This window comes from Telmatherina bonti (assembly GCF_933228915.1).
Source record: "Telmatherina bonti genome assembly, chromosome: 14".
NCBI lineage: Eukaryota > Metazoa > Chordata > Actinopteri > Atheriniformes > Telmatherinidae > Telmatherina > Telmatherina bonti.
In genome coordinates, this window is record NC_136612.1 from 19,869,385 (window position 1) to 19,883,658 (window position 14,274).

The 14,274-nt window shown below is 38.0% G+C and overlaps 1 protein-coding gene across 1 annotated transcript in view; it reads left to right on the forward strand.

Annotated features, from left to right (window-relative positions):
* The window catches only part of LOC306765162 (voltage-dependent T-type calcium channel subunit alpha-1I-like), a gene marked incomplete at its 5' end in the record, with an annotated part of 138,867 nt that overhangs the window by 53,767 nt on the left and 70,826 nt on the right, over positions 1–14,274 (forward strand). The window contains 2 exons of the mRNA XM_079252531.1: positions 4,963–5,060; positions 10,666–10,825. Coding sequence (XP_079108657.1) covers positions 4,963–5,060; positions 10,666–10,825 — 258 coding nt within the window. The remainder of the gene's footprint in view (positions 1–4,962; positions 5,061–10,665; positions 10,826–14,274) is intronic.

Here is a 14,274-nt window from a genome sequence, read left to right on the forward strand (position 1 = left end):
TCTGAGCTCTCTCTAGCCAGTAAAAGTCAATTCAATGTTGAACCTTGTTTTTTGTTCTGTCTCTCCCTTCCTTTATTTTCCTCACTTCCTCCAATATTGCCCTCTTACGTTTCATTGCAAGAGGACTCAGCCATGAAGAGTGCATATTCAAATTAGCCAGTGCGTTGATCACTAGTTGCTGGCACCCGATGCAGTCCCATAAAGCAAAATGTAGCTGCCAAATTATGCCCCAGCTGGGAAAAAAAAATGTGAAGTGTAGTTCCTCAGTCTTTAGATGCTTTAGAGCAATTGCATCACAGAGAACATGAAAGAGATGAAAAAAAAGATAGTAGCTTCTACAAAAGGATTATATATATATAATAGTTTTATTTACTAGAACTCTAATTCTACATTTGACTAATTCACCAGGTACAAGCTGATTATCCCTAACAATTCCTCAAACCAAACGTCATTAAATATGTGTAATAAAACCCTAAGAGCAGATTGATCTGGTTGCAAATGCTATGATTGACAGCTCTGCCCTCATTTGGCCATGATTGATAACAACATTGGTAGTTTTGGCATCTAAAGTCTTTGCTATCATGATCTGTGAAAATTCATTGAAGCTTTTAATACCTTGTTATTATATCTACATGTATTTGATATTTTCAGTTACTTTTCATGGTTTATTATGTTTTTTAATGCTGAAATTGATTTGACTTTCATTTCCTGGATAAATAAAGATTTATGATAATCTGCTGCTAAAAGAGTTGATAAAAAAATAAATAAATATAAATAGAACGTTTGGAAAAGAACTAAAAGAGAGCGATTTGCGAGGAAGAAAGTGAAGGGCTTGTGTTAGTAGCAACAGACCAGGCAGGATGCCTCAACCATTCCTTCATATTCTATTTATTTTAGTCATTTTTTTAAACAGATTTTTTGTTAATCAGCTGATTATTCCTAAAGAAATTATTCTTTAATTAAAAGCTGATCACGACTGCGCTAGATGTTGGATGATTACTGTGTTAGTTTCAATTGTTGCATGAGTAGAACTTGCTCTTGTGTGTTCATCACTGTTATGGGGAAGTGTTGCACAGGTACACAAACACAAAAAACAACAAAAAAATAAAAGAATTAAGTTTTTGTTTTTTTTTTTAAATCCCAAACACATCTGTTCAAACACCTGCTACGACTGAAGTGAAATGAGACGCTCAGACATGGGTGATAAAACAAGTCAGAGTGAGTGTGTGTATTACTCACTCTGTGGGGACATAAATTGTTTTACCTTTACCCAAAAAACAAATGTCCTCACAACATAAAATCACCACTGAATTTCAATATGAAGACACTGAAGAGCAGGTTTAGGCTGAATGTGGGTTAAGGTTGGGCTAAGGATAAGTGTTTCACATATAGCAGTAATGGGTATTTCCTCTGAGGTGTGCATTTGTGTGTGAAGGAGGAAGGAAGATAGATAGGAAGACTGGCTGGTATAATAGCAGAAAAACAACAGCAGAGCTGCAGACTTACCAGGGAAGGAGCAGGGACATTCATCTTCATTTGAGCCGAATCAGTTTATCCCCAGCGGTTGCGTCGCATTTCTCTTTGTTAGTATGTGTGTGTGTGTGTGTGTGTGTGTGCGCGTGTGTATACGGCATAGCTTTGCCCTCACAGATTACATTTAGCTTTTCCCTTTTGAGCCTGTTTGATATGTGTATGCATGTCTGTGTTTTATTTGCACTTGTGTGAACACCCCTGTCTTTGTTTTCCTCTTGGCAGCATGCAGTGCATTAGATTAGTGTCTAGGCTAATCGCAGAGGGCACGGTCGGTTTGCCAGGTCAAATCACAGCTGATATTGTGTTATGGTTCTGTATTTATTACCCACAGGCATCACCTCACCCTTTCCTCCTACTCTCCTTCATTTTTCACATGTAATCCGTGCACTATAGACCCCATGCAGTCTATCATCTAAAGGTGCAGCTGAAGTGTGTTGTATTTTGATACTCGTATTGTAACTTGTATTAGCCTAAACCACTCAGCTGAGACTTGTTTTTCTCTCCCTGTCTGGTTTCTGTGGTGAAAAACAAAAACATAGCTGCTCGTCTCCTTGAGTTTGACACGGAAACTCTTGACGCAGCAATGATGCATGATCATTTTTTTTTTTTTTTTTTATACTCAAAGGCCCAGCTTTGCCCTCCATATTTATTCTGATGTATGCCCAGGATGTGTGAAAAAAAAAAGAAATGATAGAAGACTTTCTCACTGACAAAGACAGAGCTGTGTTCTTTTGACAAAACTTGGGTGACACTTTTGAATCTGTTCAGAAATAACAAGCCAAGTCGCATCATTATATGGCCCGATGCTAAAGCAAAAGATATGGAGGAAGAAGGCAGAGAAAGAAGGAATAATTAAAACACATGCAGTGATTAAAATAAAAAATGAAGAAAAAATCTGACACTGAAAAGCACCAATTAGACAAACCCCACATGGTGAGTAAAATTTGCTTCACAAAAATATGTCCTTTGCTTATTAAGCTAACGTGAAGAGTTATTAAGTCTTACCATTTTCAACCTGGCCTAATCTCTGCAGCCTAACGGAAGTCAGTAAGCCTGACTAACCAGCCATAAATTAACAAGGAGCTCTTTTCTAACTGAGAGAAGGGATGTGACTCACCAAGCCTATAATGCTGGTCATGTTTCCTGGCTTTTAGCAGCTGTTAAACACCTTGGAGCATAAATATCAGCTTCCATCACAAAGTTACCTGCAGTTGTTTCAACTGTGGCCGAATCATATTTTGGAGTCCCCGCATGGGTCAGATACTGCTACTCAGAACATGTAGCTTGTTTATTTCTCTGTATAATTGCAGTTCAGATACAAAAATTAAACTTTAAACATTTTAATGACGCCTAGCCCATTCACACTTCCAGGCATAATATGCTGTGCTTTTATCAGAACCCATTCAAAAAGTGAAAGCTGGGTTTGGAAAAGCTTTCCAAATCTTTCCAAATGCATCTTTTAGTGATGGTGGAGGTGCAGTATTTGATTTCCAGGGAAAGGAAACATGTTTGAAACTACTTTGACAGTTAAATTCAACAGATTTTACACTGAAAACAACATCATTTTCAGAGTTTCTCATGTTAAAGAAGTCTCGGAAGTCTTCTCATTTGGTTTGCCATAAGTCTCTCCTGAAGCACAACATCTTGTGTCACCATAAAAACATTCACACATATAAATACACACACTTGTCACATTGAAGCATGAATGAGATGAAGGTGTCACAAGTAAAAAAAAAAAAAAAAAGGTTATGCAGAAAATGGAGAACCATCATGAAAGGGATGCTTTCGGCACTCGTCCACTAATTATCTTCCCAAACACATCGGCATGATTGATGTGGACAGGAAGAGACATTACTATTGAACAAGCATATGATACACAAATTAGTGCACACATGCATGCACTAAGACCCATAGAAGTAGGGACATTGGTGATTTTATGTATTGCTCACACCGTCGCCTCATCAAGTCCAATGGAAAAAATAAAAAAATAAAAAAACAACTGTTGTGCTTTTGGAGCTCACCTAGACGTGTATGTTAAATTTTAATTGCCTCAAAGCTCCCTTTTGACCTTTTAGCGCTCCGTTTAGTGTCCCAGGAGCCCACACTGAATCAATCGAACTGGCACGGATATTGTATTTGAGGCAGGTTCTTATAAGTCCACTTGTGCCCAGCTGGAAAAGTCTGCCCCCAAAACAACTGTTGTGCTCTTCCCGATACTTTGACATTTTCATCAAGCTGCTGTGTGGCATTTCTGCGCTTTCGATTGAAGCCGGGAAAGAAAATTGGTCTGCGGCGCTCCTCTACATCCCTGCAAAAAATGGATTCTTTCAAGCATGGTTCACATGAGCTTTAAGGACAAAAGAAATAAGACTATTGATGCAAGTAAAGAAGGAGGAGGCATTTCACTTCGAGGTTTATTTCTTGACTATATGAATAAATTGCAAGTGGTTCAAGCATCTGCTTGTGGGTTGTAGTGCAGTTCAAACCCTTGCAACGCCAAAGTAATCCTTCTTAAATGTGAGCTTGGGTGCTACTCTATTGATAACTGTGCTGCTCGTGAAGGGCAAATGGAAGGAGCTTCCTTGTGGGATCACTAAGGCATCACATTATTGTAAATGGCGTGGTTCATAAGCATATTTATGTGAGGGACAGCGAGCTTGGCCTGTTTTTTTTTCAAGGCCAGCATTGTAACGGTGCTGCAGTTGTTGGTATCCATGCTGCCCTGAAACTGTTGATGCTCTGGGCACGTTAAGTTTGTGTACACACTTAGCACAAATATGCCGAAACCTGTTACACAACACACATCATGTACACACATATATGCATGAGCAAAGAGGAGTTTCTTTTCTCATTTGCAACACTTATACTGTATAAGTTTTCACTCAGTAGAGGTCCCTCTGTGTTGATGACTGCAGTCATGTACTGAAGCAGTGTGTGGCACATTTAAACAGACACACTGCTTTCAAAGATGTATACACACACACACACACACACACAGTAAAGTGCGATTGGTCTCCTATGAAAGTGGTTTGGGTTGGGGGGCACAAACAGCTTAGCCATGCTGTGGAAATGACTTGCTAGCAGATGCCAAGCTCTGACTGAGACACAACATCCTGCAGGCAACACTTAGAATAGAATGAATCCGTTTTCTGCTTTTTCTCCTCCTTACATCGCTTTCATGTGATTCACCCCTTTGATGCTTTTGTCACTTTATCCCCCCCCCCCCCCCCCCCCCCCCCTTTATCTCAAGTCTTGAACCTCCCTGTATAGTAAGTTCTTGATATAATTATGGCACACACTGCTTTTTAAAACCGTTAGCAATGATTTATTCATACACAGGGATTCATGCCTGTGTTATATTTTAACAAGGTAATTATGAGAAGAGTTGAATGATGGGACTTTCTTCATTTGTTATTTTCCCTTTTTTAGGATGGTGGAGTACTCGCTGGACCTGCAGAACATCAACCTGTCAGCCATTCGAACAGTCCGGGTCCTTCGGCCGCTGAAAGCCATCAACAGAGTGCCAAGTGAGATTAACTTAAGTTTTTCAGTGTGTGCAAATTGTTTGCAGTGTAAGTTAGGGTTAGCAGCCATGTGTCCTGTTTATGCTGGCTTGTGCTTGTCATCCCTCCATAAGGTTGTGTTTGTCTGTCACTTCACATTAAGTCCAGATGAATTTGCATGAAAATTCATGCAGATGCATTTCATTTGTATTACATTTCTGTCTTTTCTGTCTTTTCTGTTCATCCCAACGCCACCTGCCCCCAGTGGGCACCATTAAACTTTCATCTTATACTTAATCACATTGTCATCTCAAGCCTTAAGTCACAGCTTTATCATATTCCCAAACCATGCATTAATGCGGCTTCACTGATTGGTGTGTGACTATAACCCTGTTCCACTCATCTATAAGCCAGTTCTTGAGTCAAATTTGAACACTTATTGAATTTTCTTTGTTTTGTTTTTTTTCTTGCCCTAATCGGCAGCCCCCATCATCACTACCGACACTAAGCCTGGCCAAGAAAGCTCCAGACTGTCATTGGTTTCTGACAGCATTGAAGCATACTGGCAGACATTAGCTACCAAACCAGTTTAGATTTTGTCCCTTGATGAAATAACCTAATAACGCATAGTAAGGAAACATGTTTTTGACTTAGTGATTATCATTATCGCCATTATTCACTAAAAAGTTATTTATTTGTGCTTTAAACTTACATGGATTCAATCTGAAATAACTTATGACTGAAGACACAACTACTGTAAGACTTGCTCACTGTCACTTGCTGTGTTCGCCCGAACTGAGTAAATAACAACGGGGGCAACCAATCACATTAGCAACAAGAGTGGAGTCAATCAGTAAGGAACGTAGATCTTCCACATGTTTGTTCAATAGGAAAAGACAGGGAAAACTCAGGAGTTGCTGGATATTGGTAGGGACATGTTGCTACAGAGCCTATCTTGCCTATTGGTATTCAATCTTGTTCTGAGAATCCAGTGCTACCAGGTCTGTGCCACCCACTGGCAGCTGGTTGGTACCGAACTGATAGATGTATGAAAATAAGTCAGTGGTGATCCCACACCTTCAGAATCTGGGACCTTCATAATCTGGGACCTTACTTTTCCCCAAATAGCCCAGGGGAGTGTGGCACATTTATTTGAGGGAACAACCCACATGTTTAGCTGTTTTGTTCCACAGAACAATCCTTAGAAGTTGCAAGTTTTTTATTTTTTATTTTTTTTATTTACTTTTTAAAAGTGACTTATTGGGCACAGACACAACATGGGCAAATAATACATAGTAATTCATGTTAATAAAGGGAAAAAAGTTAGTCAACCAAACAAAATTTTTCTTGCTTTTTGTGCTGAGTTTATTACATATGGTGAATTAATCATTATTACCATCTTTCATACCCCTCATTTTCTCTGGTTTAGCACACTTCATGCTCCTCAAATGTGTGTTTAAACCTGCCACAAATCCAAAATTTTGTTCTGTGAATTTGTAATAATGACAGTTTGCTCATATTTACAAAAATAATAGAAATTAAAATTTAAGGAAATATAATAAAAGTAGTCATTTCCCTTTTGGATTAAGGAAGTATTTTTAATTTCAGTTAGTGTAATCTCTTGTCTTGAATTTGGTTTGTATACCCACATATTACATCAGACGTGAACGTTTCAGACATGAACAGCAACACTGAGAGGTGCGGTCTGATTAGAAAATGTACAGCAGGGGGGCATGGTGTCCCCGGGACTACTTAGCAGGTTGTAAATAAATCTGCTCTTCTGGAGATGATTATGCATCACAGATCACAGCATGAATCTCAGGATATATATATATATATATATATATATATATATATATATATATATATATATATATATATATATATATATATATATATACATATATATATATATATATATATATATATATATATATGTATATACATGCATATATGTGTGTGTGTGTACATATATAATGTGGTGTAATTTAAATTGGAGATGCATGTGCATGGGTGCAATTTTTTTATTATTTCACAGTAAATAATAATATATCTGTCAGTGATGTGCACATACATCAGATGTTTATTAAGTGCACATTATGAGTGTGTGGTAGCCCGATTCTGCCCCGTGTTTGTGACCCTATTAGAGGTGAGGAAGCAAGAGAATAAAGCTATCTGTGCTTTGTTTAGCTGGATTGCTACTTTGCCCACAAGTACAAAGGCAGAATGAGCACATCCTGACCCCTCACACACCTCAATTTGTAACCCTCCAACAAAATGGCAGATAATAGTTCAGTGTGGTGTGTGTGCTCTTGTTAGACTTCTTTTTTTTAATTAAACTTCTGTAATGTAGAAGAAGTGCTAAACAGAACAGTGAAGAGAAGACACCAGAACAGAACAGAAACAATGATCAGCATAGGCAGGAGACTATAAATGTTGTGAAGCGTGTGGGGGGGTGGCATCTGTCTGTATTGGGGAACAAGTAGCTGGCAGAAGATACAGTAACCAGTTGGGGACATAGATAAAGGCAGGTAAAAAGACCTAGAAAGGAAAGAATAGAAATATGCTCTCCAGTTTTATCAGCAAGGGACGAAAAAGAGACACAAAGTGATATTATTGCTGTTCCTTCTGTTCTTGCTGCTTTCCCTGCCTTCAACATATCTGATTTACCGGAACACATCTCTTTAATTTCTCCTTATTTCTTTCTATCATGCTGTAGTTTTTTGGCACACCCCTAGGCACTGTCTTATTCTCATTCTCTCACCCTTCGTTTCCCTCCATCCATCCCTCCGTCTCTTCAGCCAATTAGGCTTAATGGAGCAGTGGACTAATGACAGGGACCTGAGGGAACAAATACATTTAAACTTGCCTTTGGCCACCGCCAGAGACATAAAGGGCAGCAATGCCACTGCCTTCCATTTAAAGTTGACGAGACAAATCGACCAAAGAACCAAAGAAAAGACAGGTTTACAATAGACTTAGTAAAAAAAAATTATTTATCTTTGCCTCTTCTCATATTATAGCACTATGAGATTTGATGTAATAACTAAGAATAAATCACTTTAAACCAAAATTTCCTTCTTCATACTTTATCTTATTGCTAATGCAGAAACCTCAGATAGCCTAACAAGGAATATCCTAAAACTAGAATAAAGTATAAAATACCTGATGCATACAGATTTTCAGACCCATTGCTTTACTTAATGGTAAAAACTCAAAATCAAAATCTTTAACATGTTTTGTGTCACCTAGTAAATATAATAATATTACAAGATTGGACTATTCTTACAAGTTTTTCTTGGGTTTTGGCTTGAAAGTGTTAATTCCATAAACGTTATCTGATTTTTGCCTCATTATGTTTAAAAATCCAGAAATAATTTTAAAAAAAAATTAAGAAGCATTCTTTGATGTTCATACTTTTTTCATTACATAGTTCATATAAAGACCAATGAAAACTCACCAAATTTGTATAAAACTATTTGCAACTTGATGAATAACTCTCTAAAGCAGGGGTGGGGAACCCTGGTCCCTGAGGGCTGGATTTCTGAAGGTTTTCTATGTATTACTGGTCCAGCACACCTGATTCAAATCTAATGGATCCAGCAGCTTGTCAGGATGTGGAGAGTGATTCCTTCATTTCAATCTGATGTGTTGGAGCAGGGAGACATTGAAAACTTTAAGGACAAGGGCCAAGGTTCCTCTAAAGGTTGTCATATTTGGGGTTTTAAGATATGTTTACCTTTTCCAGAAAGGATAGCACAAAATATTTTAAAAACTGAAGAGAAGGAATACTGATTGAGTTGAAATGTAATGCTCCATAGGAGGAGAAAACCATGTGATTAGCTTGAACATTTATTTTAAGCACTAACCTTTGTTTTACATTTTCTTTTGTTTGTATAGGGACTGAACCCCAGGTATTTGAACAATTGTAAATACAGTCATCATCATCATCATCTCACCTCTTCTCTCTCTTTTTCTGCTCATATTTCCTGTCATTCACTGTTAGGAGTTTAGTTATGCTGTTGTGATGTATTAACCAACTGCAGAGTTGTTTGTCATAATTCTCACCAACACACACTCACTCATTAGATAATGAGAGATACACTCATATAGCCACACTCATTGCAAGACACACCTCCCAGGTGTCGTTACTGGATTGCTGTGATCTCATCAGAGGGTCTCACCTCACTCTCTCATTAGTCCAATCAGCTGTCATTATGTTTCACTAATCACAGTCTCAATATGTCATCACAGCGAGACAGACCCATCAACAGGGGGTGAGGTCATCATCATTTGACAGGGGACATGCTTGTGTTTCTGCAATTAGGTTTCCTCTAATCATGCCTGCAACCTCATGTATCCTGATTACAAGTGTGCCGCTGATATTTTAGCCTTAAAGCTGTTGAGTTTAGAGGAAATGACTCATTTCCAGCTGTTCTAATAGATTTGCTCTTCCTATTTTCATTCGTCTTCCTTCTTATTGTTCAACTGTGCTGCATTTTTGTTTTGTTTTAGTTTTTTGGGGTTTTTTTTTTTTTTTTTCTGCACTTATTAAGTTACGTTACCTGACAGAAGTGAAAGTTGGACTTATTTAATCAACTCCAAATAACAACATAATTGGGACACTGCAAAATGTAAGAAAGTAAATGGAATAGAAACAGACTACAATCATTTTTGAAGTCTTAAATCCATATTTCATTCCCAATAGAATATTTCAACATATCAGATGTTGAAACTTGTACTTTTCAGCATTTCATGGAAAATATTGACTTATTTTGAATTGGACGTGAACAAAGCTACGCTATTTACGCTAATTAAAAAATGATTGTGTTCTTTAATAAACACTCTGTAAATATTCGGGAAGTGAAGAGATCAGTTGTTGGAGTTTTACAAGAGGAATGGTGTCCCATTCTACTCTGATGCAGGATTTTTAGCCACTAATAAGTCCTAAGCTTTCATTGCCACATTTTCTGTTTCATAATAATCCAAATTATTTTGTTGGTAAAAGTTCTGGCTGATGGATGCAGCATACGGTTTATTATTGTCCTGCTGAAATATGAAACACATTCCCCAAAAAACAAACAAAACCTTTGTTTGGATGGAAACATTTTGCTCCAAAGCCATGTCCTTTTCAGAATTGATGTTACATTCACAGATGTGTTAACCTGACAATTCCATCCACAGTAATGCAGCTCCATATCATCAGACATACAGGCCTTTGAGTTTCCAGTGATAAAAAGCTGGATGGTCCAGCTCTTCTTTTGTCTTTGGAACACAGCTTCTGTACTTAGTTTTCCACCCTTTCCCTGTCCACGTTCCAACTTTTTTTTTTTTTTTTAATTTGTAGATCATTGTATTCTGTTTATATGTATTTACAATGTAAATATGTATCTTAATTAATACAAAAAAATATTAGAAATCTCTTTCCATCATTAGACGTAAGAAATTATTATTAAATTGATGCACCACATGACCATTTTACTCCTCCCAACACAAACACACACACACACACACACATATATTTCTTGGCTGTATGTTGAAAGAAAGAAAGAGGAGAGTATGAGTCAATTTTCATATTTTTTAAGCAGTTATTGAAGCTCTTTATTGATTGATTCGGTGAAACCCACAGGTATGCGCATCCTGGTGAACCTGCTGCTGGACACTTTGCCCATGTTGGGCAATGTGTTGCTGCTCTGTTTCTTCGTCTTCTTCATCTTCGGCATCATCGGTGTGCAGTTGTGGGCGGGGCTACTGAGAAACCGTTGCTACCCCGAGGAGAATTTCACCCTGTGAGTAAAAATGTTCCTGCATATTGTGCCATGATCCTTCATCCACCTTTGTGTCAGTTTCTTAAGTTTTTTCCCATTTTAATAGGACGTTATACAGTGTTGTCATCGCTGTTTAAAGACTTTTATCATAAATCTTTCCACTGCTGGTTCTACATATTCTCCTTTCCTTCTCTCATGTAAGCTACAAAAAAAAACAGAAAGAGTGCGTTTTCCGGTTTTACAGCTGAGATGCTGATTAGTTTCCAGCTGCAGGCCTCCATATTTATGAGCCTACATGACAGCATCAGCCGCTGTGTCTGTGTGCACGAGTGACATTCAGCTGCATTCAACAGTGTTTTATTACATTCTCCGTTTCCCTTTTATGCTTGCATCAGCTTGCTTGGAAGACTCATCTGAGATGTGCATGTTGGAATATGTATTCAAAGCCCTGTATACTCCTCCGTTCCTTCGCGCATTGTTTCTTGTTTTGCTGACGCAGCTTATACTAATAGCAGATCTAATAACCGAAGGAAAGGAGACACGAGTCCAACGGCTTGTCCTGTCAGCTTTGTCCTTCTTTTAAAGCACGCCAGTAACCTTATGTTTACACTTTCACAGGAGTCATTTTCTGGTTGAAAGTTTTCAACATTCATCTTCAGTTGTTGTTATAGACATGCCGAAGCTAAAACAGAGTTTACATCGCTGTGACGTTCAGTTTCATGTGCAGGTTGATTACTCATGATACACACTTAACTCTTGCAAATGGGCCCATTCATGCAGAATCACATGTTTTCATTCAGCTGCCGGTTGCTTATTATTTAACCAAAGTATTATTGCTTGTGGATTATCACCGATCATATATTCAGGGGTTTTGAGTGCTTTAATTAAAAAGGTGTGAGCTAGAGCTTGAGGACTGTTATGCTAAGTAAAAGGTGTATGTTTGAGAGGTTATAATGGAGTGGGCTGAGTGTTGCTGTCAAGTGCAGCATTCACTTAACCATTGTGTGCCCTCCCTCTTTGGTCTCCTTCTTTCAGGAATAATTTAGCCTCATGCCTGTGATCTGCAGCAAGTCTCTAATCAACTTGCCTATTCTGTTTTTTTGTTTTGTTTGTTTGTTTTTTTTTGTGTCTGTTGGAGTATTTCCTGTTCTGTAAATTATTTCTATTTCTGTTGCTTGAATGGAAAAAACCCAAGGAGCTTTTCTGGGGAGACTTATTAAAGCATCTGACATACTCCCTAGACCAGTGTCCTTCCAAAAGAGATTTTCCTGGCACTGAATAATTTTGTCCCATGCAAATCTAAACCAGGCATGCATACATTTGTTCCGACCAGTTTCACCCTTCTTTTTATTGGATGCAAACTGTCACATATCTCTTGCCTATTTGCTGCCTTCATCCTTTCCTCTAAATCACTCTCCATTAGCAGGTGTATTCTCAGTGTGGTGCCAGGTTTTGCTGTGCCATGCTGTGCGATGCCAAGTCACCAGCAGGAGGCCAACAACCCTTATTTATGCTCCGCTACACTTTCTTTTTTTATTATTCCTCCTTCCTATTGGGAACTTAAGCCTTGTGTCATTCTCATACTGCTAGTAAAATAACTATTTAAATTCAATTTGCAAGCTCTCTCTTGTCCCTTATTGTGTTGTACTAACTCTGCAAAATGTGGGCACTGTTTACTTTATTAAACTCTGGTGTCACCAAATCAGTGCATTGTGTGTGCGCTACTCTTAGTGGAATGTGATATTGCACGATATGGCAAATTATTGATCCTAGTATTAGATTTTAAGCATCTTTGTTTTGTGTTGTACAAAACTCTTGTACAAAATCTGCTGATTTATATGCCAGCAGTGTCTGTCCTGTTATTGACTTGTGAAGACAAGGTTGGATCAACAGAATTAAGGGAAAGAAGGATGTAGGAGTCAGCCTTTTACAGGGATGTGTAAAAGCATATAGGAGAAGGGAAATGAACACAAAAAGAGGAGAAATGTAAAATGGAACATACTATTATAGGATGGGGAGAATTTTGAAAAGACAAGAAAAGAGAGTTAAAGATGTCATATATCGACAAGTACTGCAAGACAATGCTCAATTCAATCCATACAGGACGGCAGTGGTGTGAGCTGATGAGGGTAGGTGCTGAAATAATTTGTTCTCATTTTCCTGGTATGATCCTGCTATTTGGGTAAAACAGAAAAGGGAATAACTAGAGACAGAAAAGAGGACTAAAATGACAGAATCACTGAAATGAGTAAATACTGTAGGTTGAGCGAGCCTGAATCTGTGTGTTCAGTAATGGGTCTACTGATGGAGAGGGTCTATTTTTGTCTACCACAGGCCCAGACCTTTTGTATGAGCATCCACCCTCATTTACACCACAGTCGTTTCAGAATGCATACTGTATATACACACACCCTATTAGGCCTTTCTGAGAGGTGTATTTTGTACTTTCTCATTGTTTTCCCTTAATTTTTGCAGCAGCATGTGTCAGTTCTAATATTTGAAGTCTTTGTAAAAATGACCAAGGAGTAAACCGTGCTCTGGTGCTTTATTGTTTGTTTATTGGTGTTTCGATCTGTGATCCAGCTCTTCATCTACAGTTATCAATTGTGTTAGCAACACACAAAGGCGCTTTCCCCACAGGATGGCTGGCCATCTTTGGATGGATGGATGGACTAAAAGTTTTTTCACATAACTAGACTGGGGCAGCCATCTTTCACTTTTCATTAAGCAAAAGAGAAACCAAGTGAGCATGAAATGAAAGACATCAGAACATAGAAAACATGGAAAAGTTCATTGCAGATTCCCACTTTGCATGACTTCTTCTCACTCATTAAAATAGCACATTTCTGAACTTATCACTGCTAAAGAAATTATGTAAAATGATTCCCTCTGCCAATCACAACCTCCCATGTCTATGTGTTCAACAGTGGAGTCTGGACAGCAGCAAAGCTTCAAATACACTTGTATTTGAAGCAAGACCAGACCATTTATTTACTTCCAGGCTCTTGGAAAACATGTGGCGCTACCATATCATGTATGCAGTCAGTACTTCTGAATTTGGAGCCTAAATACTGACATTTTTCTTTTTCTTTTTTTTTAAATTAACAATAGAAATAATAGTGTTTTGGAAATCCTGTTGTGAAGACTTCACAGTTAAAAGATACCATTCTTTTAAACCAGACAACATAGAATATTAGAAGTCAATGTTTTTAAAAGCACCAACAAATGCGAGCAGGGTGATGCTGCTATCAGTGTCTGTGGAGTGGAGAAATTTCAAACTTTCCGGACAAGGAACAATATAAGCAATCCTGTGCTATCATTGCACAATAAATAAACACACAATCTGGGCACTATTTAGTTTAAAATGTTATCTATGGAAATCTCTAAAAATGCTCCTTCTCACTCAGTGTTGCATAACTGTTCTTAGTATTTTTTTATCTACAACATTAACAGAAAGGCATAAAGAAGTC